Source organism: Gorilla gorilla, chromosome 15 (genome assembly GCF_029281585.2).
Source record: "Gorilla gorilla gorilla isolate KB3781 chromosome 15, NHGRI_mGorGor1-v2.1_pri, whole genome shotgun sequence".
NCBI lineage: Eukaryota > Metazoa > Chordata > Mammalia > Primates > Hominidae > Gorilla > Gorilla gorilla.
Window position 1 is genome coordinate 121,061,894 of NC_073239.2, and position 24,803 is coordinate 121,086,696.

General features: G+C 65.3%; 1 protein-coding gene and 1 non-coding gene across 11 annotated transcripts in view; one reads left to right on the forward strand and one right to left on the reverse strand.

Annotated features, from left to right (window-relative positions):
• ASPG (asparaginase) overlaps positions 1-21,930 on the forward strand; it is a 30,943-nt gene extending 9,013 nt beyond the window's left edge. For 2 of the 10 annotated variants that reach the window (XM_019010214.3, XM_063698219.1), the window contains exons 4-16: positions 820-945; positions 3,025-3,108; positions 4,873-4,999; positions 9,754-9,866; positions 10,495-10,677; positions 10,813-10,926; positions 11,518-11,640; positions 13,147-13,242; positions 13,529-13,692; positions 15,577-15,663; positions 17,836-17,935; positions 18,254-18,334; positions 21,672-21,924. In XM_019010214.3, the coding sequence (XP_018865759.1) occupies positions 820-945; positions 3,025-3,108; positions 4,873-4,999; positions 9,754-9,866; positions 10,495-10,677; positions 10,813-10,926; positions 11,518-11,640; positions 13,147-13,242; positions 13,529-13,692; positions 15,577-15,663; positions 17,836-17,935; positions 18,254-18,334; positions 21,672-21,764 (1,491 nt within the window). In that variant the 3' untranslated portion in view covers positions 21,765-21,924. The other 8 variants (XM_004055769.5, XM_019010216.3, XM_055361694.2 and 5 more) reach the window with 8 other exon arrangements.
• Positions 21,931-23,808: 1,878 nt separating this feature from the next.
• On the reverse strand, positions 23,809-23,920 carry MIR203B (microRNA mir-203b). Its single transcript, NR_106477.1, has one exon. It is a non-coding gene; the product is annotated as a microRNA mir-203b (primary transcript).
• Positions 23,921-24,803: the final 883 nt, after the last annotated feature.

The window sequence follows — 24,803 nt, forward strand, 5'->3', positions numbered from 1 at the left end:
TGAGGCCCACGAAGGTGCCCTGCGGTCCTTGCTGCAGGGAGCAGCCCTGGACAGCCTCACAAAGGCCTTCTCGGCTCGGGTGGCCCCACCTGCCGTCTTGCCGCGAGTGGCCAGCAGAGGGCGCCCTTCCCCTCCTTGGCCTCCGCTCCTCTGCAGTTCCCAGGCCTACGGGGCTGGGTCTTTTAATGGCCCCCCGGGCAGGCCCAGGCTTAGTATGGGGCCCTGGGCTCTCGGAACGGTGCCCTGGCAGCCGCAGCCTGGGCCAGCCACCCTCCAGGGGGTGGTGGCCGGAGGACGTCCCTGCATGGCCAGCTTCACTGCTGCCCTTCAGTGTCCTGCCCGGCCGCCCAGGTCCAGATCCAGGCAACCTCCAGGATCACCTGCTGGTTCCCAGCCATGGCTGTGCCTTGACCCTGCAGGCATCCTTGTGCCCACTGTTGTGTTCTTGCCTGACCCGTGGTCTGGGCTTCGAGGCTCGTGCACCACCACAGCCCCCTGCTGCCATGGAGAGGCGCTCTCCCGCCCTTGGGGAGTGTGCAGAGGCCCCTTGGAGGGACTCATTCTCGAGTGCTCTGCGGGGAGCCTCAGCGTGGTGGGTGCACCTGAGTGGCATGGAAGCCTCGGGGCAGGGAGAGCGTGGGAGTCCCAGGACTCCACGCCAGGGGCTAATCTTCCAGAGAGGGACTTCCAGGCCAGGGTCCCACGGGTGCCTCCCCTGAGTCCTCCTCTCTGCATCTGGACCCTTTCCCCAATGCTGCAACCTCCCCCATACCTGCTTGCCAAGGGGCTGGCCTGCCTGAGCATGCGCCCCTCCTGCAGAGGCACTACGAGCAGTACCACGGCTTTGTGGTCATCCACGGCACCGACACCATGGCCTTTGCTGCCTCGATGCTGTCCTTCATGCTGGAGAACCTGCAGAAGACCGTCATCCTCACTGGGGCCCAGGTAACCCCAGGGGCCTGGGGCTCCTAGGAACAGGGGCTTCCTGAGGCCACAGGGCAAGTCAGCGCTGTGGGCGGCCGCTGCGGGACCCCGGGCTTCCTGCTCAGCCCAGCAGCTCCTGAGGTGGCTGCTGCAGGGCCCGTGCTGGGGCTCGCAAATGCTCAGGTCCTGCCCGGGTGCCAGCACCACCTGCCCCGCGGGATGGGTGGTCACCTCCAGCACCACCTGCCCCGCGGGAGGGGGGTCATCTCCAGCACCATCTGCCCCGCGGGAGGGGGATCATCTCCTGCTGGTGGCCCTGGGAGCTGTGAGGCCCTGGAGCACCCAGAGCCAGGCCCACCTCGGCCCTGGGGGTGCCAGGCATCCCTTCCTCTCCTCCCGATGCTTCCTCACGGCTGCTGCCCACCTCTCCGTCTGGCGCATCAGGGTGGCCGCGCATAGAGCAGCACCAGGAGGCCCCGGCCGTGTCCCTGCCTTTGTCCCTCTCTTTGCTCCGCCCACTGTGGGTCTAGGCGATGCCATCCTGGGGGCCCTGGCGCACGATTTCCCTGCCTCTCTCACCCTAACCCAGCACAAATCCCATAAGCCAAGGCCAGTAGAGTGTTCTGGAAAACTGGATTTGAGGGGATGTGGCAGGGGAGGTTGGCTAGAAGCTGACTAGGGGTCCCTGTTGCCTGCGGGTGGCAGTGGGCACCTGAACCCCTTGGGATCCTTTCCCACGGCTGAGGCTAAGGTCTTGTATGGGAAACCGGTACCTGTGTCCCTTTGAGCTTGGTGGCAGTTCCAGAAAGCTCCATGGAGGCCCTCTTAGGAGGTCTGCGGGGAGCAGTCTGGGGAGGTGGCTCAGCCACCCCACTCTGCTTGCCTGGCGCCGTCTCCCTTGTCCCTCCAGGGTCTCCCCAGGGCCCACTGCACACACCTGTTAGCGGTGGAGCAGTGCCTCCCGCCCCAGAACTCGAGAAGGAGGGACAGGGCTCCAGCTGGTTCTCCTCTTCCCAGACCTTCCCGAGCCCTGGGGGAGCAGAACGTCCCGTGGACCTCTCTAGGGGATCAAGGGCACAGTTACAAGCACTGCAGGACCCAGGAACGTTCACATGCGTGTTGTCCTCACTCTGATGTTGGCCTGTGCCGGGACATCCTTATCCCTGTTATATCTGTGGGGAAACTGAGGCTTACAGGCCAGGGGCTCACCCACAGCCACGTACCACATGAGGGCTGAGCCAGGGAGCACCCAGGACCCAGGACTGCCACCCCCTGCCAGGGCTCCTGTGGGGAAACTGAGGCTTACAGGCCAGGGGCTCACCCACAGCCACGTACCACGTGAGGGCTGAGCCAGGGAGCACCCAGGACCCAGGACTGCCACCCCCTGCCAGGGCTCTCTCCCTCCAGAGGCTCTGCACTGACCACTTCCCGGCCACCTCCTCCTGAAGGCCCTGGCCTCTGCACGGCCACCTGCACCCTCCTGGGACGCGCTGTTCAGTCAACCATAGCACAGTCGCCCATGCTAGACACAGGCAGCTGTGGGAGGAGCTGTACTGTGCCTGGCATCCCGAGGCAGTTCCTTTCTGTCACAGCCCACCCACCCCTCACCCCCACCACCCTCCTTCCAGCCCACAGTTCTGCTGGGGTAGCGAGGGAGCTGGGCAGGGCAGCTGCGGTGGGAGGCCTGTGATGTGTTCTCCAGTATGGGGACCGGCTGGCTCCTGCTGCCAGCACTGGGCTCTTGGACCTGTAGAGGGAGCTGGTGGGTGGGTTGAGGCCCTGGGTGCAGGCTGGCATGGTCTGCAGCCGCAGCTGTTGGTGGGTGGGTTGAGATCCTGGGTGCAGGCTGGCATCGTCCGCAGGGACAGCTGTTGTTGGCCTTGGAGACGGGCTTACTGCCCAGCTCCTCTGAGTGCCCCGTTCCCCCAAGGCACCCATCTCCAGGCTGCCTGCTGCAGTCCAAGCCTGCCTGTCCTTCTCTTTCCCACACCCTGCCTGGGGCTCCTGGGCTGGGCCTGGGGGTTTACCTGGAGAGATGAGCCAGACATCCCAGGCTTCTGGGCTTCCCAGGCCTCAGCTACTCCGTGGCCTCTCCCCCAGGTGCCCATCCATGCCCTGTGGAGTGACGGCCGTGAGAACCTGCTGGGGGCACTGCTCATGGCCGGCCAGTATGTGATCCCAGAGGTACCTGCCTGGCGCACGTGGAGGCGGGGCAGGTGGGGCAGGGGCAGGAGCCCGGAGAGCAGCCAGGAAACAAAGTCCCCCCAGCCTCTCCCCAGAAGCCACTGCCAATAGCTGGGTGCACTGTCTTCTAGATCTTATGTTGTGGATGTTTACATTAGAGGTACGTATGGAAGTTCTACATTAGAGAGACGTATGGAGGTTCCGCGTTAGGGACGCGTGTGGGGGTTCCGCGTTAGGGACGCGTGTGGGGGTTCCGCGTTAGGGACGCGTGTGGGGGTTCCGCGTTAGGGACGCGTGTGGGGGTTCCGCGTTAGGGACGCGTGTGGGGGTTCCGCGTTAGGGACGCGTGTGGGGGTTCCGCGTTAGGGACGCGTGTGGGGGTTCCGCGTTAGGGACGCGTGTGGGGGTTCCGCGTTAGGGACGCGTGTGGGGGTTCCGCGTTAGGGACGCGTGTGGGGGTTCCGCGTTAGGGACGCGTGTGGGGGTTCCGCGTTAGGGACGCGTGTGGGGGTTCCGCGTTAGGGACGCGTGTGGGGGTTCCGCGTTAGGGACGCGTGTGGGGGTTCCGCGTTAGGGACGCGTGTGGGGGTTCCGCGTTAGGGACGCGTGTGGGGGTTCCGCGTTAGGGACGCGTGTGGGGGTTCCGCGTTAGGGACGCGTGTGGGGGTTCCGCGTTAGGGACGCGTGTGGGGGTTCCGCGTTAGGGACGCGTGTGGGGGTTCCGCGTTAGGGACGCGTGTGGGGGTTCCGCGTTAGGGACGCGTGTGGGGGTTCCGCGTTAGGGACGCGTGTGGGGGTTCCGCGTTAGGGACGCGTGTGGGGGTTCCGCGTTAGGGACGCGTGTGGGGGTTCCGCGTTAGGGACGCGTGTGGGGGTTCCGCGTTAGGGACGCGTGTGGGGGTTCCGCGTTAGGGACGCGTGTGGGGGTTCCGCGTTAGAGACGCGTGTGGAGGTTTTAGGTTAGAGACGCGTGTGGGGGTTCCGCGTTAGAGACGCGTGTGGAGGTTTTAGGTTAGAGACGCGTGTGGGGGTTCCGCGTTAGAGACGCGTGTGGAGGTTTTAGGTTAGAGACGCGTGTGGGGGTTCCGCGTTAGAGACGCGTGTGGGGGTTCCGCGTTAGAGACGCGTGTGGAGGTTCTACGTTAGAGATAGGTATGGAAGTTTCTATAAAAACAGGTTGCAGCCAGCAGGGCTCTGAAGGGTGTCACTTTCCCTCCTCCATGTCTTTCCCTGTTTCCTGTGGCGTCCCAGGAAGGAGTGTGCAAAGATCTCCCCCACCCTGGGGCAGTGGCTTTACCCAAGGCTCTTGAGCAGCTTGACTAGAGCCCCCACACGGGCTCCTGAGCAGGGGCCTCAGGGACTCCCGTTCACCGTGGGCAGGGGCCTCCAGCATCAGCTGTGCTCGCTGCACCTTTGGGATGAGTTCCCAGGGCTCTGTAAGAAGCAGGAGTGGGGGCAGTGGGCAGGTGGGAAGGGAAGGAAGTACGGTACCCTCCTGCCACCCAGCCACTTGCACGCCCCAGGCCCTGGGGTCCCCAGGCCCCTGCAGGCTCCGGTTAGCCCAGGGGTAGGTGGCAGGGCAGGAAAGGGCCCGAGAGGGGCAGTACCTGCTCCCAGGAGGGTCTCTGCCTGCGGTGGGTGGGGTTACAGTCCCACCTCCCCCTGGGTCTGGGCACCCCATTGATGGCAGGGAGGAAGCTGGAGGGCAGAGGGGTCGGGGACAGGGTGGCCGCTGTTCTGAACTCTGTCGCTCCCTTCCCGCAGGTCTGCCTTTTCTTCCAGAATCAGCTGTTTCGGGGCAACCGGACAACCAAGGTGGACGCTCGGAGGTTCGCAGCCTTCTGCTCCCCGAACCTGCTGCCTCTGGCCACAGTGGGTGCTGACATCACAAGTAAGCCCCGCAAGAGCAGGGCCAGGTGCCTGCCCAGTGCTGGTGCTGGGCGAGGGGCTGCTGCAGGGAGCTCGTGGCTGGGACTCGGCAGAGTTTGAGAGCACCATGCTTGGTTCTGACTTGCCCTGGCTTGGTTCTGCCCTGGGCTGTGGAGAAGCCAGGGCTGCGTGGACAGGGCTGCTGCGTGGCCACAGAGGTGGGGGCCTCCTCAGGTCCCTGCAGGCTCAGAGGCGGGAGGCCTGGAAGAGAGGTTTGGGGCATCTGGCCCTCATGTGTCCTGCCCAACCACTCGCCCCAGGCCTAGGAGGTCCCCAGTGACCACCTGGCTCTGCCGCACCTCTGTGTGCCGTAGCCTCGTCCCCAGGAGTTTCAGGGAGTCTTTCTGTCCTCTGGTTCCGGCGGGCAGCCCAGCCATCCTTGTGGGGCTGACTCGAGCGGTCCTGTGTCCTGAGGCTTCCCCCTGGGGGAGCCAAGCCCGCCCCCTGGCCCTGGCTGCAGCAGCAGCCTTGGAGCTTGTTCTCAGAGACCGGTGCCCTGCCAGGCCTCACCTGAGATGCAGGGCCACTCCAGTGGCCTGCCCGGAAGTCACTCCCTGGCCTACCGTCTCTCCGTCTGGGGTGTGCTGCTGCTGAGGGAGCCCCTGCTTCCTGGACTCTACCCGGCCCCTGCCTGCTCCAGGTCCACGGCCTGGCCAGTCCTCCTGACCCCACCCCAGCACCCCTCCCTGAGGCGGCAGGAGCATCCCCTCCCTCCTGCAAGATGCATCCTGCCTGCCCTGGCCCCCTGCTGTTTCGAGGCAGCCCCAAACCTGCCCTGTGTCTCATCCTGACTGACTGAGGTGGGGTCCAGCCCGGGGGAGGCTCCAGGGCTTGGCAGCACTGGCCTTCCTTTGGGGGCATTTGACACCTCGCCCGGGGCTGGGTGGGGCTGCCTGCCCAGGACCAAAGCAGCTGTTCCTGTCTGGGGGGGTGGGGTGGAGGCGCCCCTCACCCACGCTGGGCTTCTCTCCAGGCCTGGACCATGGCGGGCTGGTGGGTCAAGCCCACAAGGTCACTGGAAGCCTGGGGAGGCCCTTCCTAGGGAATCTCCCGGTGCGGCAGAGGCTCCCCACTCCCCCATTTTAAGGAGGAGCAGACCCTCCTGGAGAAAGGGTTGGGCTATGGGCTGCTGGGGCACAGCTTCCTGGAAGAATCCCCAGACACAGGCAAGGACCCTGGGGAGCTCCAGGGCCTGGCATGAGGGGGCCCTGGGAAGGGTCTGGCAGGGCAGGGGCCTTCCTGGAGCATCCACCAGAAGTCGGGACAGGAGGGGCTCTGGGCATGTCTGGCTGTGGGGCCGTCTGCAGAAGCGGGTGGAGGCGGCGTCTTTGGATCTCAAGACAAAGCCTGCGTGTGGGAGTCCGGGCTCGGTGGCTGACTTGCTTGTTGCCCCAGGGCCCCTCAGCAGGACAGGACAGAGGAAACTGCCTGGTTCTACAGGTGAGAAACAGAGGCAGAGAGAGGCAGGCTCCCACAGGGAGGCACCGACTCAAGCCTGCACGCTATCTCCTGTCCTGGGCTCACACCCCGTCCCTTCTTCCTGCTGTTCCCTCCTGTCCTGGGCTCACACCCCGTCCCTTCTTCCTGCTGTTCCCTCCTGTCCTGGGCTCACACCCCGTCCCTTCTTCCTGCTGTTCCCTCCTGTCCTGGGCTCACACCCCGTCCCTTCTTCCTGCTGTTCCCTCCTGTCCTGGGCTCACACCCCGTCCCTTCTTCCTGCTGTTCCCTCCTGTCCTGGGCTCACACCCCGTCCCTTCTTCCTGCTGTTCCCTTGAGCACCTTCTAGGGAGTGTGAGGCCCAGAACACATCAGTGTGTCTACTGTGTGTGCAGCACACCGGGTCTCAGGGGCTTGGGCAGGGGTCCACTTGCTCACCGAGGGCCAGAGCAGCCCTCAAGGCTTCTTGGAGGAGGTGGCTTGTGAGCTGGTGCTGGTAGGGTACTGGCTTGCTTGCCCATGCTGGATGCTGGCACTTGGCCCCTCCAGCCCAGGGAGAAGGAGCAGCAAGAGGTGTGCGCAGTGCCCTGCAGGCCCGGCTCCCCCATGGGGCCTGATTCACACCTTATCTGGGGCTCAGGAGTGGAGCTTCTGCTGGTGGGTGGACCCCGCCCCGACAGTGCACAGAGGACCGTGCTCTGGATTCCAGGGACTCCACCAGCACTGGGTGCTAAGCCCGGGCAGGCCACGAGGCTCAAGACACACCGGCCTCAGGCCCGGGGCCGCGGGGCAGCTCCTGGGCGCAGCACTAAGGCTGGTCTGGGTGGGAGGCTGCCCTGGCCCCAGCCCCCCACCCCTGAGTGTTTCCCACGTGCGTGTGGGTGTGGGAACCTGATGCCAGGCTGCCGGGCCGGTTCTGGCACCTGGTATTGAGAAACCTCAGGCCTTGCCCAGGGCGTGGCTGCTGGGGCCCCCGGGGAGGGGCACAGGTTGGCAGTGTGCACCCTCAGCCTCTCTGAGCCAGCTGGGGGTAGCAATGCCAGCCTGGGCCCGGATGCCAGCTGCCAGCACCCTGTCGAGGGCTTGTCCTGGGCTTTTTACCTACTGTCTGGGAAGTGAGGGGCTGGGCTGGTCCGGGAGTCATGGGCGGGCTTGGTGCTCCTGTCCACAGTCGGCTCGGCGCCAAGGGGTGGGAGGGTGCGTGGGAGGCTGGAGGAGGCCCTGCTGGCCCTGTCCTTTCCATGTGTCTGAGGAGACCACACTGTCACCCCCAGGCAAATCCTGCACCCTTACCCTTCTGTGCTGAACCCTGGCCCCGGCCCACTCTGCTGGGGCCCCTGGAGCAGAGAAGGGTGGAGAAGGGGATATGGCTGTGGGGTCAGGCCAGGCCTGTCACTCACCAGCCATGGGTCCTTACGCTGGGTCACCCCAACGCAGAGCCCCAGAGCCCTCCTCTGTACACTGGGAGAAGCCACCTCCCTCCCAGACGTGTCCCAGCCACCCCAGCTGTGCCGCATCCAGCTTTGAGGCCGCAGACTACACCCTTCGGCTCCTGTGCTGAGCTCCCGTATCTGTAAAACAGGGCCATAGCCCCTCTTGGGGGTAAGGGGCTGAGCCAGCAGGCCTCGCCTGGCCATGGAGCCACCAGCGCTCCTCTCTGCCCCCGGGTGTGGGGTCACGATTCTCCTGGCCTCTAGCAGGCCTGGGCAGGAAGGACTGGGATCCCCACGGTGGCGTCCACAGACTCTCAGGAGGCAGGAGGTCAGTGCGGGGTGGGTGTGGGCCCTCTTTGTCTCTGTGTAGCCCCCTCTCAGCCGTAACTCTTTGCCGGTGGCAGCGGTGCCCCCTCCTTCCCTGTGCTGACGCCTTATCTGCTTGTCCGGCTGAGACACACGCCCTCAGTTAAAGGGCATCTCATGCTGCCATCATGTGGGGCTGACTGATGCTGTGGGCTCTGGTGGGGGTGGAAGACTCACTGCTGGGGCTCCGCTCCCCCCTCTCTCATCCCCAGCACCCCACATCTCCCCTCTTCAGCTCCACCATGCCAGGAAAGTCCTTTTTATCGCATGCAAGCTGCTCTGGTGGAAGTGGCCGGAGACATGTGGGTGACATCTCCCTGTGGGCAGGAGGAAGAGCCCTGTGCGGGGGTCCTCCTGCCCAGGTTCCTGTCCCAGCACCATGCCGGGCTCTCCAGGCGCCAAGGCCCTTCCCCACCCCTGGGCCTCGGTTTCCTGGGCTGGGCTCTGCAGCCTCCAGGGTGTTTACTGCCCTGGGCAGCTCTGACATCTCACAGTGTGGTGGGAGTCCCCAGTGTCCAGCCCTGCTCTGCTGGAGGCTGCCATGAGTGTGGAGAGGGGCAGAGGGAATGGACCTCAGCCTTGGCGCTGGCCTCTGAGGGTTTGGGGGCCGGGCCTGCGGCATCAGCCTCCCACCCCCACCCACATGGAGCGGGAAAGTCGGCAGAACCCTGGGGGCTCAATTGCTGCCAGAGTGGCGTCCTTCAGCTCGAGGACAGGCATGTCCTCTGGGGAGCCCCTCTGCATGGACGGGTTCAAGGGGCACTGACCCCAAATAGCCATCCCTCCCCACTTCACCTGGGGCCTGCACCTCCACCATCACCCACCCTGGGTGTGGGGAGGGGGTGATGGGCACACATGAGGATTTTGGGGTGAACTGGATGGAGGCCTTCTCTCCCCAGAGGTGAGGGGTCCGAAAGTCCATTTGTTCGCTCATTCAACCACTGACCCGGTGGGCAGTGGGCACAGTGGGTGCCTGGCAAGGGGCAGAGGAGGCTGGCTGGTTCGACGATGCTGCCCCACGCCTGTGACCCAGCGCAGTGACTGCTGGTGGCTCCCCAGCTGGGCATGCCTGCCCTCCTCGCCTCTGCGCTCGCCTGACGCCCCCATGCGGCCTGCAAGACACAGCCGGGCCTCCATCTCTGCAGGACCCTCCTGCCCCCTCGCCTGGCCAGCGGAGTTTCCCTGGGCTTCACCCTTGAGACTGTGTTGTCCATTGCTCGGCCATCGGTCTCTCGCTGGCCAACGAGTGCCTCCTCCCACAGCCCCGTGCACGCTGTGGAGCCTGGCACAGGCCGGACTGCGCGGAAGCCTGGGAGGATTTGCCTGCGGGAGAGGAGGCAGGGCGAGGGGGCTGAGCCGCGAAGGCTCAGGGCTCTGAAAACAAGGGAGGAGGCGGCCTGTGCAGAGGGCCAGGCACTGGGCTGGGGTCTTGGCTGGCAGGAGGCCTGAAGGCACCACACAGGCCCTTCCCTGTCCTCAGTCAACAGGGAGCTGGTGCGGAAGGTAGACGGGAAGGCTGGGCTGGTGGTGCACAGCAGCATGGAGCAGGACGTGGGCCTGCTGCGCCTCTACCCTGGGATCCCTGCCGCCCTGGTAGGGACCGCCCCTGCCATCCTGCCCCTGCAGCCCCGAGCCCCAGCCCTCTGCAGCTCCCACGGCCCTCAGGCTCCGTGGGGCCCTCACCAGCCAGTGCAGACCCCGCGTGGACCTGAGATGTCTGCAGTGTGGCCCCACCAGCCCCAGGCCCTGTCCCCTGTCCTCGGTCGTGGTGCTTTCCAGCCTCTCGGGGAGTGGGCAGGGTTGGGGCGCGGCTCACAGCCAGAACGGGGTCCTCCATGCTTTTCTAGAGGCAGCGTCCTCCCGCAGATTCCAGCTGGCTGGGAGCCGCCCCTGCTGTGCTGGACAAGGGTGTTTGCTCTGGGGCCTCTGATGGCCTTCTTGGCTCCTCTCCAACCTCTCTGAGGTGTTTCCACGGCGTTCTGCCACACAAAGCCTTCGTCCCTACAGACAGGGCGACCCTTTGGGAGAATGTGGGGGGAGCAGCCCCCTCCAGGTGCCAGCAGCCATGCACGCCTGCCAGGAGCCCCACTGTCCTGGGAGCAGAGCAGGCACCAGCTGCCCCTGGCTTGGGGTCCCTCTCCTTGGGAGGGCATGGGGCAAGTCTCAGTGGTGCTGAGGGCAGAGACCCTCACCATCCAGCCCCCACCCCACCGCCCCACAGGTTCGGGCCTTCTTGCAGCCTCCCCTGAAGGGCGTGGTCATGGAGACCTTTGGTTCGGGGAACGGACCCACCAAGCCCGACCTGCTGCAGGAGCTGCGGGTGGCCGCCGAGCGCGGCCTGGTCATCGTCAACTGTACCCACTGCCTCCAGGGGGCTGTGACCACAGACTATGCAGCTGGCATGGTAGTGCTGGGAGATCAGGGCCTAGCGGGGAAGGGGACAGCCTGAGGGCCTGGCAGAGGTGGGCTCTGACCCACCCCTCACGGGCTGGGGGCTGTGGTGAGTCGCCCTTCCTGCCCACACGCCCCCTCCTCACAGGCCATGGCGGGAGCCGGCGTCATCTCAGGCTTCGACATGACATCGGAGGCCGCCCTGGCCAAGCTATCGTATGTGCTGGGCCAGCCAGGGCTGAGCCTGGATGACAGGAAGGAGGTGCGGGCACTCTCGGGCTGTGGGCAACCCTCGGTGTGCACAAGCATGTCAGTTGGCTCCAGGGGCATGTCTGGGGCGATGCTGGAAGAGCCTGGGGGCCGGTCCAGGGTGTGTCCTGTTTGGGAAGGGGAGGGATGTGGCTCCTTATAGTGGGGAAGGGCAGCTCTGGGCCTAGGCTCCCCACAGCCCTCACTGGACCCCCAGCCCAGGCTCCGCCTGTCCTTGTGCCTTCTCAGCCTGCATGGAGACCTGAGGCTCCCCTAACTGTCACCAGGAAATCCTCTCCTGCTCTCCACTCTTCCTGGAGGGTGGGGTTCAGACACAGCTGGCCCCAGACCCTTGGGCTGCCAGCCCCTGGGGCTGGACAGAGGCTTTTGGGGCCCCTGGAGACCCTGAGCTGGTAGGGCCGGGGAGTGGGGCTGGCCTTGCGAGGGGACCCAGCCCGCTCTGGCCCGAGGGATGAAGCACACACGGCCGAAGCTCAGGCCGAGGGCAACCCCTGACTGTGCCTGGGTAGCCCGACCCTCCAGGCTGTCCTGGGCTGCCCATCCAGCCCTGGCAGAGCCACTTCGCCTCTGTTCTCTCCCCCAGCTGCTGACCAAGGACCTTCGGGGGGAGATGACGCCACCCTCGGTGGAAGAGTGCCGGCCCTCACTGCAGGGCAACACGCTGGGCCGTGGGGTCTCCTGGCTCCTCAGTCTGAGTGGCAGCCAGGTAATGGCGTGGGACACGGGCCTGAGTGGCAGCTAGGGGCTGTGCACCCTCTTGGTCACCCTGGGATGCACCAGGCAGGCACGAGCCCCTGTAGCCATCACTCGAGCCCAAACAGTTAGGCACACCCGGGTTCTGGGGCCCAGGAGGAGGGTTTGGGGTCTGCAGCGAGGAAGGTTTGCAGGGTCTATAAGGCAGGAGGCAGGAAGGGCCAGGCGGTGGGCACACAGCAGGGAGGCTGGGGCCAGGGCTCGGCAGGCCGCGCTGCCTTCTGACTGGCGGCGCTGCCTTCTGACTGGCGGCGCTGCCTTCTGACTGGCGGCGCTGCCTTCTGACTGGCGGCGCTGCCTTCTGACTGGCGGCGCTGCCTTCTGACTGGCGGCGCTGCCTTCTGACTGGCGGCGCTGCCTTCTGACTGGCGGCGCTGCCTTCTGACTGGCGGCGCTGCCTTAGTGCGGGGCTGCCTCGGGAGCTGCCTGTCCAGAAGAAGGGCGGGTGAGTGGGGGCGGTGCTTGCTCTGGGCTCTCCCAGGCTCTGAGCACCAGGGGTTCCAGGTGAGGAACCCGGAGGTGAGGGCCAGCCTTTGAGCACGTCCCCTGCACAACTGAGGTGCCCAGACCTAGGAAGGGGGGCTTTCGAGGCCTGGGGTCTGCAGGGGGAAGGGGCCTCCCTGGACCCCGCAACATGCCCCCTTGGCTGCTGGGCCAAACATCCAGGCCTGACATGGGGCCTGGCAGGCCAGACAGCCTTGCTCCCCACTGCGTGGGGTCCTGCCCCGGCCTTAGTGCCTCAGTGCCTCAGTTTCCCCCTACAGGGATGGGCCTGTCTTGTGAGCCATGTGCTGCAACTGCCACTTGCTGGGGTGGGTGATGGGCAGATGGAAAGGACCGGCGTGCATGGCCTGTTATTAGGGTGGCTGCATAGGGCCTGAATGCTGTAGGGAGGCAGGCCAGAGGCAGCAGCCTTGTCACCAGGCCATGTTGTACCCGCTGGGTGTGGTGGCCCCTGTGGGGCCTCTGCCAGGACCGCGGCCTTTTGGCGTCTTGGGGAGTTCCTGGTGCCCGGTGCTGGGGGCAGGTGGCTCTTCTGGGAAGGTGCAGCCGTGGGAACAGGGCCTTCCTTCTGGGGGAGGGGTCTGGCTCTGCTTCCCACGATCTCCTTACGCGGGTGACCATTCCGTCCTGACGGTGGTGGGAGCAGACGGGGGAGTCTGGGAAGGTGGGTAGCAGGCACTGGCCACACACCCGTTGGGGACAGGGCTGGATGGTGGTCTGGTGGCCTGGCCTTAGCTCCAGGGGAAGGGGTCCTAGGTGGGCCTGGGTGGGGTGGGGTGGTGAGGCTCAACCCCAGGCCTTCCGACGTGGCAGCTCAGCTTCCTTCTCACCCACGCCCTGGGATCTGCGGGCCCTTGTGTGGGGGCTGGCAGGGGTCATACAGCACCGGGGACTGCCAGTTCCACCAGATGCCAAAGGGAGGCGTGGGTCCCAGGTTGCCGCCTTCCCCACCTAGGAGGCAGATGCCCTGCGGAATGCCCTGGTGCCCAGCCTGGCCTGTGTTGCCGCCCATGCCGGTGACCTGGAGGCGCTGCAGGCGCTTGTGGAGCTGGTGAGCCTCCCCCACCCTGGGGGCCCAGCCCCAGCCACGCCTGGCCCGGGGGCTCTGAACCCTGTAGGCAGGACGGCCTTTCATCCACCCACTGACCACACTAAGCCCTTGTCAGCCAGACTGGGCAGCAGGACTGTCCTGCCAGCTTGTCAGGTCTCACTGAGGCTTTGAGGGTGGCGCAGGGGCTGTGCTGGGCCCTACCCTCAGAAGGACCCCACCCTCCCCATGGCCTACCTGGCCCCGCCTGGGCCTCCCTCAGGGGTCGCATGTCATTGTGTCACTCCAGGGCAGTGACCTGGGCCTGGTGGACTTACATGGCCAAACCCCACTGCACGCGGCCGCCCGGGGAGGCCACACAGAGGCAGTCACCATGCTGCTGCAGAGAGGTGTGGACGTGAACACCCGGGACACGGATGGCTTCAGCCCGCTGCTGCTGGCCGTGCGGGGCAGGTAATGGGGCTAGGGGCTGCACAGAGCTGCCTTGGACAGATGGGCACAGAGAGGCTGTGGGCTCCTGCGCTCAAACAGCCTCCCGGGGCTGGGCTGGGAGAGGTGGAGGACACCTGCTTCCTAAAGGCTGCCCCCGCAGCCCGGGGCCCAGTAAGACCCCGGCCCAGAGTTCCTAGAAAACTAAAATGTTATGGACAAAGCTGGGAGGACACGGTGCATCTCTGTGCACCTGTGGGTATGGGGGCTGGGGTGGAGGTGGGGCAGAAGGTCCCGGCCCAGCAGCCAGACGCGGTCAATAAAAGGCAGGCTACGTGGCAGCAGATCTGGGGCTGTGACAGGCAACTTGGGCCCTGGAGGACAGGCCCAGCCAGTGCGTGTGGGGGTCCCCTGCCCCACCCAGCAAGCCCTGGCTGGTGTCTCTTCCCAAAGTCCAGAGCAGCAGCAGAGACGGAGTGTGTGCCTGTGCCCCTGCGTGGGGGGCGGGGCCAGCACTGGTGGGATCTGCATCCCCTCTCCCCTTCCTACTCTTTATTGCCCCAGCAGCCCCAGCCTGGGAAGGCCGACGTCCTGTCTGCCGGTGCCGCTGCCCAGACCCATGGGCTGCTCGGAGATCCCAGGGCCCCTGGGGATTCCTCCCTGTGGGAGGGAGGACTTGGCCTGCAGGACCCTGGGTTCTTTTGGGGGAGGGAGTGCTCAGGAGTCCCATGGAGAGAAGGCCGGGGTGTCTGAGCCTGGGGTCATGTGACCCTGACGTGTTCAGCTGTGGGTTCCCCTCCCCAGCGGTGAGCCCTGGGGTGGGGTGTGGCACCCTTTGTGAAGTGGGTGACTGGGGTAGAAGGTTCTTTCCAGCCTCCTGTGAGCATTGACAGGGTGCTCAAAAGAATAGGAGAGAACAGGGTGGTGGACAGGAGGGGGCAGGGCTGTGAGGGTCCCCCCGAGCAGGGCTGGGGTGATCCGGACTGGAGCTTCTAGACTGGGCGTCCTTGGGTGTGGGTGGGTGGCGCGGAGATGAGCTCACACAGTCCCGCCCCCTCGTCTCCTCCTGACTCACAGGACGAGGCTCACAGCACGCCCCCAACCGGTCTCCCAGCCTCGCTCCGCTGCCAGGCTCCCTGAGGCCGCCTGCCTGGCCCTGCTGTGCCTGAGTGGGGTGTGGGGAGGCCACTGCCTCATACCTATTCCCAGGCTCCCTAAATGGGGTGACGGGGGGATCTGTGGTGCTTTGCAGGGGTGGGGGCACGGCCAGCGATTATGGCACAGTCGTTAGGTCACCCCGTGCAATGGGCTGTGTGGCCTCCGGCCTGGGGCCTTTGTGCCTCTGCTCCTCCTTGCTAGAGCCCCGACCCCACCCCCACAGACTCCACTGTCCGGGTGCCCTGCCCCCACTCCTCCCCAAGGGCAGTCGGCCGGATTGATTCAGTGTCCCCTGCGCCTGGCTGAGGAGGTCACCACGGGGTGTGATCAGCGTTTGGGTGTGCAGTGGGGCCGGTCAGCTCATGTAAGGCTGTCCTCTGGAATGGGCTGTCCCCTTGGAATGGGTTGGGGAGACTGCCCTGGGAGGAGCTATTCTGCTAGCACCGACCAATGCCCTCCCCTGGGTGCTGGGTGCGGGGCTGCCGCAGAGTTGACCCCACCCCTTGCAGACCTCAGCTGCCCTAAGAAGGAGTACTGGACAAATGGAGGTGGTGGGATCCCAGGATGATGTCACATGGGCCTAGGCAGAGGATGGGGGGATGGGCCCTTGTCTGAGGCTAGGGCTGTGGGGTCTTGGGCCAGCCGGTCCCTGTCCCTGTGCACAGGACATGAGCTCTGCTGGCTCCTGAGTGAGGTGCAGCGGGGCTGGGCTGGCCAGGGCAGAAGGTCAGCATGCTCATTCTCACACAGGCATCCGGGTGTCATTGGGTTGCTGCGGGAAGCCGGGGCCTCCCTGTCCACCCAGGAGCTGGAGGAAGCAGGGACGGAGCTGTGCAGGTGAGTGCAGCTAGAGCACCTGCTCTTCCAGGGATGTGGGGGACACAGCTTGGGGAAGCGGAGCCAGACCTGCTGGGAGGGACAAGTGAGTCAGGGTGTGGGGGTTTCAGAGGCGAGGCCCGCTGACCTCAGTGTGCACCAGCCTGGCTGATGGGAAGAGGTGTCTACCCTGGACCATGTCATGGGGCAGGGGAAGGAGTTGTTCTCAGCTGAGCGAACAGTCCAGCAAGGGTGTCTCTGTGTGCACATGTGTGCATGTGTGTATGCATGTGTGTGGGTGCACGTGTGTGTGTGTGGTGGGCTTGAGGAGGGGTATGGGAATTGGTTGTTGGGTGTGAGAGGGGCTGGAGGGTGGCTGGGGCTGCATTTGGGGAGGTTGGGGCAGGTGGGGCACAGAGGAGCTGAAGCCCCTGGCAGGTGACAGGTCTCGTGAGCTCTGTTCTCCCCAGTGCGGTTCCTGTCCTGGGATAAACTGACCTAGGCCCCGCCTCCCCCTGCTGGCCGCATGGCACCAGTGGCCAGTGTGCCTTCCGATCTCATGCTGCCGAGTGACCACCGAGGCAGGCTCAGGCCCTCTGACATCATGTTGTTGTTGGGGAGACTGAGGCGCAGGGAGGCCTTCGGCGAGGGTGTGGGTCGTGGGTGGAGGTGGGCCAGGGATGCAGGGATCCTACTCTGTCCGCCACAGCCAGAATCGCTGCCCCCCACCGCATGCCTTGTGCCTGGTGACTTGGCACTGCCTCCCGTGCCCAGCCTGGGCTGCCCGAGGCCAGGACGACTCTGAGGGACCCAAAAGGGAGAGTCGGAGGCAGGAGACCTGGGCCGGGTGCAGGTGGTGGCTGGGGTGGGGGTGCTGTGAGTGGCGGGATCTGTGCGCCTGTAAGTCCAGAGTCCCAGGCTTGGGGAGTGGGTGATGGCGGGGCTCGGCTCACTGGCTGGGAGGGGGTGGGTGCAGGCGCCTGCCCAGCAGGAGGAGGACTAGCAGCTCTGGCTTCTCCTCTGGGACCAGCCCACAACCCCTGGTCTTGCTTTTGAAGGGACTTCCGGGGTGACTTGGTCAAGATTTGCACTCCAGACAGGACTTGCTGGCTCCATTGACAGATGGGGAAACTGAGGCAGTAAGGTCCTGTGGGAGCTGGGACCAGAACCCTGGTCCAGGACTCTGCTTGGAAGTGGGCCTGGCCAGCCTGAGCTGCTGGCTGGACTTGAGCCCCTCGGCCAGGCCTTCCTAGGGGCCAGTGTGTGTGTGGGGCTTGGCCTCTTGGAGCAGGTCCAGGAGGGGCCAGTAAGGCCATCCAGCAGATTCGCTGCAGAGATTACCCAGTGCCACTGCAGGGCTGCTGCTGTTTCCTGGGTAGGCGCAGAGTCCCTAAGGGCCCTCCAGAGGAGGGGGCAGCCCCTTCCTCACCAGGCCACTTCCCCCAGCCCCTGCACACCATGGGTGGGTGGAGCCTTCCCTGCCGGGTCCCCACCTGGCCTGCTCCTGGCCTCTGCAGGTGGGGAGTGAGTTCTTCCCAGGAGGGTGGCAGGGTGAGGAGGAGCTGGCGAGGGCCTGGCAGGTGCTCCCCACTCCAGGGCAGGTGGGCCCAGACCCCTGTCCCAGCCAGGACCCCCCCATGCAGTCTGCCGGGGTCCAGGGCCAACCGTTATCCTGGGTTGCCTCCTGTGTCCCCCTCTCTGAACCACTGGGCTGCCTCAAACTTTCCTTCCACCTTTGCGGACCCCGCCCCGGGAAGAGCGGTGTGTTGTGAAACATGAAACTGGCGTGGGCTGCTCGGCAGGTGGGCGTGCATATGTGTGTGCAAAGGCGCATGCGCTCATGTGTGTGCACATATGCTCATGTGTGTGTGTGCATGTGTAGGTGTGTGCTTGTGTGCTCCTGTGTGTGTGCATGTATGCTGCTGTGTATGCTGCTGTGTGTGCACGTGTGTTCATGTATGTTTGCGCATGTGCACCCTTGACTTGAGTCGCAGTCCCACCCACTGGGTGAAACCAGGCTCCAGGCTGCCCGATGGCCCCCAGTGACTCCTGCCCCAGGACCAGGTCGCTGCTGGGTCAGCTGTTTGGGGCTGGCTTTGTAAGAGCGTCCAGGCCACCTGGGGGACAGGCAGGTGGGCAGATGGACAGGTGCCCAGCAGGCCCCAACAACTCCTCCTCTGCCCCCACCCCCAGGCTGGCATACAGGGCCGACCTCGAAGGCCTGCAGGTGTGGTGGCAGGCAGGGGCTGACCTGGGGCAGCCGGGCTATGACGGGCACAGCGCCCTGCACGTCGTGAGTGCCCCCACCCCCTGCACCCTCTCCAAAGGCTGCCACCTCCAGGAAGGACACCTGGACAATTCACCAGCTCACTGCTCTGCCCCTCCCCGCTCTGCCCCTCCCCCAAATGCCCGGCCCTCCCCATGCAGGACCCGCACAGACTGGGTCCCCTTCCCGGGGCTCTGAGTGGTGGGGGTGACGAGAGTGGAGGAGCTGCTGGGGCCCTGTGTGTGTGGGCTGGGGACAGGGGAGGGCATCCTGGGGATGGGGGTCCTTGGGCCAGGCTGCTAGTCAGTGGCCCCAAGGCAGCCCCTCCCCACTGCTTCCCCACAGGCAGAGGCAGCCGGGAACCTGGCAGTGGTGGCCTTTCTACAGAGCCTGGAGGGTGCGGTTGGTGCCCAGGCCCCATGCCCAGTAAGTCCCCACCCCAGGTGGGGCTGACACCCCCCAGTGAGCTTCTAGTGCAGGGCTGGATCCTGGCTCGGGGGAGCGTAACCAAGGGGGACAGAACCGGAGGAGGCTGAGATGGGTCCCAGCCAGTTTAGGGTCTGCAGAGCCCCTCCTGGGGATGTCCAGGGTGGAACACAGTTTAGAGGTGAGGAGAAGGAGAAAGGAGCAGTCAGGGAGGGCTTCCTGAAGGAACTGACCAGACTTGAGCACTGAGGGCCCAGCCAGGGCTCAGCATCCCCTTACCCGCCCCTGCCCCTGCGCCCTGCCCCACCGGGACCCCCTAGGCTGGGTGCTTCCGCTTGTCTCCCAGGCCAGTTCCCAGCTGACACCCCCATTCCCACTCGGTTGTGTGGCCCTCCCATAGTCTCAAGCTGGGTTTGCTCAGGCTCTTGGGCTGTGCCGCACAGACGGGGTGCCTGGGCTTGTCTCTCTGCCCTGCCTTCGCACACTACCTGGGTATCCTTCTCAGGAGCCCTCATGTTTTCAGGAAGTGCTGCCTGGTGTCTAACCTGAAGGCGTCCTGCTACAGTATAAGCCATTCCTTCCTCCCATGACCTGCTGGAGGGGTCTCAGGCATGACCGCACTGCTGGGGCTGCTTCCCAGCCTGCTCTCATGTAAAGCCTGAAGGCCTTTGTTGGGCAGGACGGCAATAAAGTCTCTGACATCCCCTCACCAGGTCTGTACAGCCTGGCTCTGAGAGGCTCTGTCTGGGTCCGGGACTGTGGATGTGTGTGGGGAGTCAGGCCCAGGCTCTGTGGGGTCTCTGCGGGGGGCACTTGGCCCATCCTTCCGGAGGCAGCTGTGAGTGTGAGCTGGGCGGGGCGGGGTGCACGGAGGTGACTCGGCCAAGCGGTCCTTTCCCAGCTGCCCCTCCCCCTTCCTGCCACCCTGCCTTTGCCCAGGCTGGTCCCTCCTCCAGACACCCTCTGCCCATCTCCTTACCTCCTGCGCCTTCATTCTGGAGCTTGAAGTCCCCTCCCCCAGGCAGCCCTCCAACCCCTGGACGAGCATGCTGCCCCTGCTTAACTCTTTAGTCCTCACAGTCCCGTCCCAGTTGCTGTCTGGTTTTCTGTCACCCCAGTATCGCTGCACCCGGCCCCCCTCTCAGGCCAGGGCCACACCAGGGCTCCATAGGGCTGTGGAAGCCTGTGAGTGTCAAGGGGGCTTCACACTCTGGTGGTGAGCCCCTCGGGACCATTCTAGCCCCTGCTCTGCCTGAAGCTCCTGACGCAGCCTCCACCGTGAGCCAGGCCACCCTGTAAGGGAAGGGGTGAGCTGTGCCTGCCTGGTTGCACAGCCTGGGCAGGTGGGCGGGTGGGGCGGGCCCTGCTGCTGCCCGGTGGAGGTGGGGCTCCAAGACCAAGGGCAGCCTCGTGCCTTCTTTCAGCTGGGGCTGAAATCGGGGGTGTGGACCCCTGGCCCCCATCATGTGTGCATGCACTGGCCTGGGATGGCCAGGGACTCCCTGCTGCTGCCCCCGGCCCCTGACCCCTTCTTGCTGGGTGTGAGGAGCATGGGGGCTGCCTCCCTCCAGGCCTCTCTACCTGCCCAGGTGACGGTTCCTGTCTGTCCCTCTGTTTGGCTGGCCTCTGGACTGGAGGCCCAGGAGGGCAAAAGCATGACCCCAGAGCTGGCCCTTGGCACCTGGGCATACCCCAGGCTCCTCAGCCTGGTTCCCAAGCCTGGCTGGTACTGCCACTGGCATCCTTGCTGTCCTCACCCCAACACAGGTGTGCCTGGGCCTTGCACAAAAAGGTGACGCCATGCGAGCGTGGCAGGGCCGGGGAAGCCTTTGCTCCTCACCCTGGTGAGGCCCATGAGGGGCTGCAGGTGGAGGGAGGGTGGCACCGGGCCCCAGAGCCAGGAGCCCCTGCTGTCCCCGGATGGCCGGGACCCTTGGAGGGCCTTGGGAGAGGCGGTGGGGCATCTGGACAAATGCCTGGTGCAGGTGAGAAGGGGTGGGACTACCTCCGGCATCCCTGGGCTGAGCCCACCTGGTCTCCCCGGTTGCTCCTGCACACGGCCCACCTGCTTCCCTCAGCTCCTGAGGGGCTGGGCAGAGCCTGTTGCTCACGCCACCCCACTCAGTGCTGCTCCAGGCCCTCAGAGCCCCAGGTTGTGAAAGCTGCAGGTGGCTCACGTTAGCCCACATGGCAGCACCCTCCCAGAGCAGGTGCCAACCTGCCAGTGTAGACACACCCACTGACGCCCAGGGTGAGTGTCCTGTAGTGTAGAAACGCCCACTCATCCTGCTTGTCCCGCAGAGAGCATTTGTCAAGCTGGCCTTTCTCCAACTGGATCACTGATGGAGTTCGGCAGAGATGGCTTGGGGGCCACAGGGGCTGGGCAGATGGGGAGAGCTCCTCACAAGGCTGGGCAGCCAGACCCCCATTGTCAGTCCCCTCCAAACCCTCGTGGGATGTAGGGCCCTACCACAGGGAGCCCCGGGACTGGGCCAGTGTCTCAGGAGGCTGTGAAGAGTCATAGGCTTGAGTCTGGGAGCTTCCTTGGGGGCCGTTTTGTGCCCCTTGGGGAGAGGCCAGAGGGGCCCTGGGTAAGGGGACTCCTCTAGAATCACCCAGAAGTGGCAGGAGGTGCAGGGCCACTGCTCGGGGCTCCCTGGGCTCTGAGCTGGGCAGTGACCTGGCCCCAAGGCCTCTGGCTCTCTGGTGTGCAGTGGGAACAGCCGGGACAGACAGGCTTGGAGCGTTCATGTCCTGCACCGTGCTGGTGTGTTTCGTCCCCACTGTGCCCGTAGGAGGGCACCGGGTCCCCGTCTATCCCACTTCATGGCTGAGAAAGCTAAGGCACAGAGTGGCCCCGTCCTGCGCCCAGGGCTCTGCGTTGGCATAGGGCAGAGCTGGGCTGTGAATCAGGGCCGCCTTGTCTCTTGCTGTGGCGTGAGGCCGTAGGAGACTCAGGAATGAGGCACAGCTGGGTGCCCAGTGCGCGCGGGACCCGCCTCCCCACAGTGGGGTGGCGCCGCTCACACCTGGTAATTTCACGCTGGGGGAGGCCTTGGTTCCTATAGCCCATCTCGAATCACCTGGATCCCAGGGCTATCTCTGGGGAACATCTCCTCTCCATCATGACTACTGTCTTTTTTACCAGCATTTTCTATCCTAAAATCAGACTCCTCAGTTGAGGGCCCTCCAGGACCGCCCTTCCCCAGCTGGAGGTAACCAGACTTCTCGTGTATGCTAGGAAGTTCCCCTTCTGGTCACACCTCAGTATTTCCTGCTGCTGGTGGGAACTGCAGGTGCTTGTACTTGTCACCCTCTCCCTGTCCTCTCTCGTCAGTTCCCTTGGATGCTGGACACGGGAGCCACCTGGGTGAGGAGATCCCATCCAAGTGGCTGTGCATCAGGAAGAGTCCGCCCAGGAGTGGGCTAGACCAGAGCTTAGAATTAAGGAGAGGTGGCCAGGCTTGGTGGCTCACAGCTGCAATCCCAGCACTTTGGGAGGCCGAAGCGGGTGGATAGCTTGAGCCTAGGAGTTTGAGAACAGCCAACATGGCGAAACTCTGTCTCTTAAAAAATAAATAAAAACATTAGCCAGGTGTGGTGGTTTGTGTCTGTGGTCCCAGCTACTTGGGAGGCTGAGGTGGGAGAATCGCTTGAACGGGGAGGATGGAGATTGCAGCGAGCCAAGATCGCACTACTGCACTCCAGCCTGGGCAACAGAGCGAGACTAGGTCTCAAAAAAAAAAAAAAAAAAAGAAAACAAAAAAGAAAAGAAGAGAGGTGGGTTCTTCTTGCCCATGCAGTTGTGTTGGGGGAGGAGCTCCCAAGCTCCTGTTCTTGATCTCAAGCTCCCCTATGCCCACTTCCATCCCCACCCCCATGCCGCAGCCCCTCGGACTCCACACACGGGCACTGAGACCCACAGATGCAGTGATGGCAAGGCCTGTCATCCCTTCTCTACCACCAAGAGCTGTGCAATCCCCAGAAGTCACTGTCCCTCCCTGAGCCTCAGTTTCCCCAACTGCAAAATGAAAACAACAAAACCTTTCTGATTCCCTTTCCAGGGTGGCTGCGGTGGTTGAGCCACACACAGCACATGTGGAAATGTCTAGGGGGTCCCTCAGATCTGGTGGCTGTGTTCTGGTCTGGGGCCCACCTTGGCTCCTGAGCACTTGGCTCCTGGCTGGCTGGGCGGGTGGTGGGATGGCGTGTCACCGCCCTGCACTGGAATGAATGGTCACCACCCTGCTGCCCAACCCCATACAGACACACGAATGGCTCCAGACTTGGAGCAAGTGCTGAAGGGGGCTCTAGGGTATTTCCTAGAGCCTGAGCCCTCCCCTCAGCTGCCATGTTCTGCTGAAGCAGAGTCCCTGGGAGGCGCCACTGGTCAGGCCTGGACACCTCTAGGTGACTAAGTGGGTAGGACCGGCAGGGCCAGCTGCGCTAGGACGTTCGGGGCTGGGCTGTGAGTGGGGGGAGCGAGGCTCAGGCCCTTGCTGCGTGAGGGGGTAGGGCGTCCCTCCCCCCGCGTGGGAAATGAGGAGGCAGGTACGGGGCTACCCCTGTGGGCTGCGGGGTGGGGGTTCAGGGTCTGAGAAGCACAAACCTGCTGGGCGGTTTCAGGGTTCAGGGTCTGAGAAGCAGAAACCTCCCTCCCTCCAGTTTCACTTTCTCTTTACCCCTCCCCTTCCCCCTCCCACGAAGTTCCCTTTGAAGTGAGAGGGGCCGGGGTGGGTGTGTCCAGCCCAGCCCCCACACCCACCGGAGAGCTAGCGCGGCCCTGGGCTCCTGTCGGGCGCTGGTCCTCACCTGTTCCGGCCACCCTGGGCCTCGACCCGGCCAAGGTGGAGCCCCGGGCCCTCCGTGCGCCCGAGCACCCCCGGCCCAGACAAGACGGTTCGGGCGTGGCCCGGCGGGGACCCAGAACCCGGGAGGCCAGGTGCGCCCAGGCCAGGCGCTGGAGGCTGGGGCGCCGGATGGGGCGGGGCGGCCGCTGAGTCAGGGCCACCCCCGCGCGGGCGCGCGGAGCAGGTCCCCGGGCCGTGGAGGATCAGTCGCGGGACCTATGGGCCCGGGAGCCGCCCCGCCCGGAAAAACCGGTCGGGCCAGCGCGGCGCGGGCACATTCCGGCGCCGGGAAGGGCGGCTGCGCCGCATAAAAGGTGCCGCCGCGCTGGCCACTGCCGCTCGGAGCTCAGCCGCCCTGCCACGCGGGGCCCGCGGGACGAGGGGACGCCGGAGCCAGCGAGGACGCGGCGGGGCTGGGCTTGGCGGCTGGGATCCCCCAGCGCCAGGCGAGGGCGTCTAAGGCGTCCGGTACGGCGTCGGGGCCGGGTGGCTGCAGCCGGGCAGGGGGTGCACGACCAGCGGGGATCTGGGCGCAGGGGCCGGTCCCCGGGATCCGCAGGCGACGCGGGCGGTCCCAAGGGCGTCGGGGGCTCCTCTCTCCACAGCTCGGCGAACCGACGGTGTTGGGGACTCGCGCGCTGGGTCCAGTGGTTCTTAACAGTTCAACAGTTCTGTAGCGCAATTGTGAAATGTTTAGGACCACTAGACCCGGCGGGCGCGGCGACGGCGACGGAGCGTCCCACGCGCGGCCCGGAGTCAGAGTCACAGTCAGGGGCGCGCCGGCGACCAATCCAGGGGAGCCCACGGACCCGCTCCGCGCTCCAGGTCGGCCGCCCCATGTGCCGCGCCCCGCAGTCCCCAGGGCCTGGCTAGCTCCACCTGCTGCCAGGGAAGACCCTCGGCCGGAGAGCCAAGTGCTGCTGAGAGGTGGCCGGGCGTGGCCGGGCTGTGCTGTGGGAACCGCTGGGTGGGGGCGCGCTGGGTTGCCCACGCTCCTGGCGCGCTGCCGGCCTGGAGACGCCGCCGCCGCCCTCCTGCACCCCGAGGGCGCGCACCTCGAAACTCCGTGGAATTCCCAGCGAGGAACTGGCGGTGGGCCCGTAGGGTTGAGGAGCGCTCCTTGCCCTGGGCTTCCTGGGAGCTGCCCATCAGGCTGCTGGCAGCCGCACCCTGCTGGGCGGCCGATGGTTCCCGCTGCCGGCTCCCCGGAGCTTCTCCACTCACTGAGGCCTTAGGGAGCGCTGCGCGGCTCCTACTAGTGCGCGCTAAACTCATGAAGGACCTCGAGGCACAGAAACTGGGGGTGGGGAGGAAGTTTGCAGACTACACCCAGGTAGAGGAGAAGCGGCGCCCATGATGACAGGTGCCTTCGCCGGAGGCTCCTTGGAACCTCGTGGTAGCTAGCGCCCACAGGAGAGGTGTGGGCGTCAATCTGCGTGTGAAGCCCCAGGCGGCCCTGGGAGGGACTCAGCAAAGGGTCGAATCTGTCCCCACCTCCAGCCAGGGGCCGGGGTCTTCTGCCTGGTGCTGCCTGGCCTGCTGTGTCCTCTGGGATGGAGGGTCCCCCTCCAGTCCCCACCTCCTCACCCAGTGTTTAGAGAGCTGCGGGGAGTCCTGGG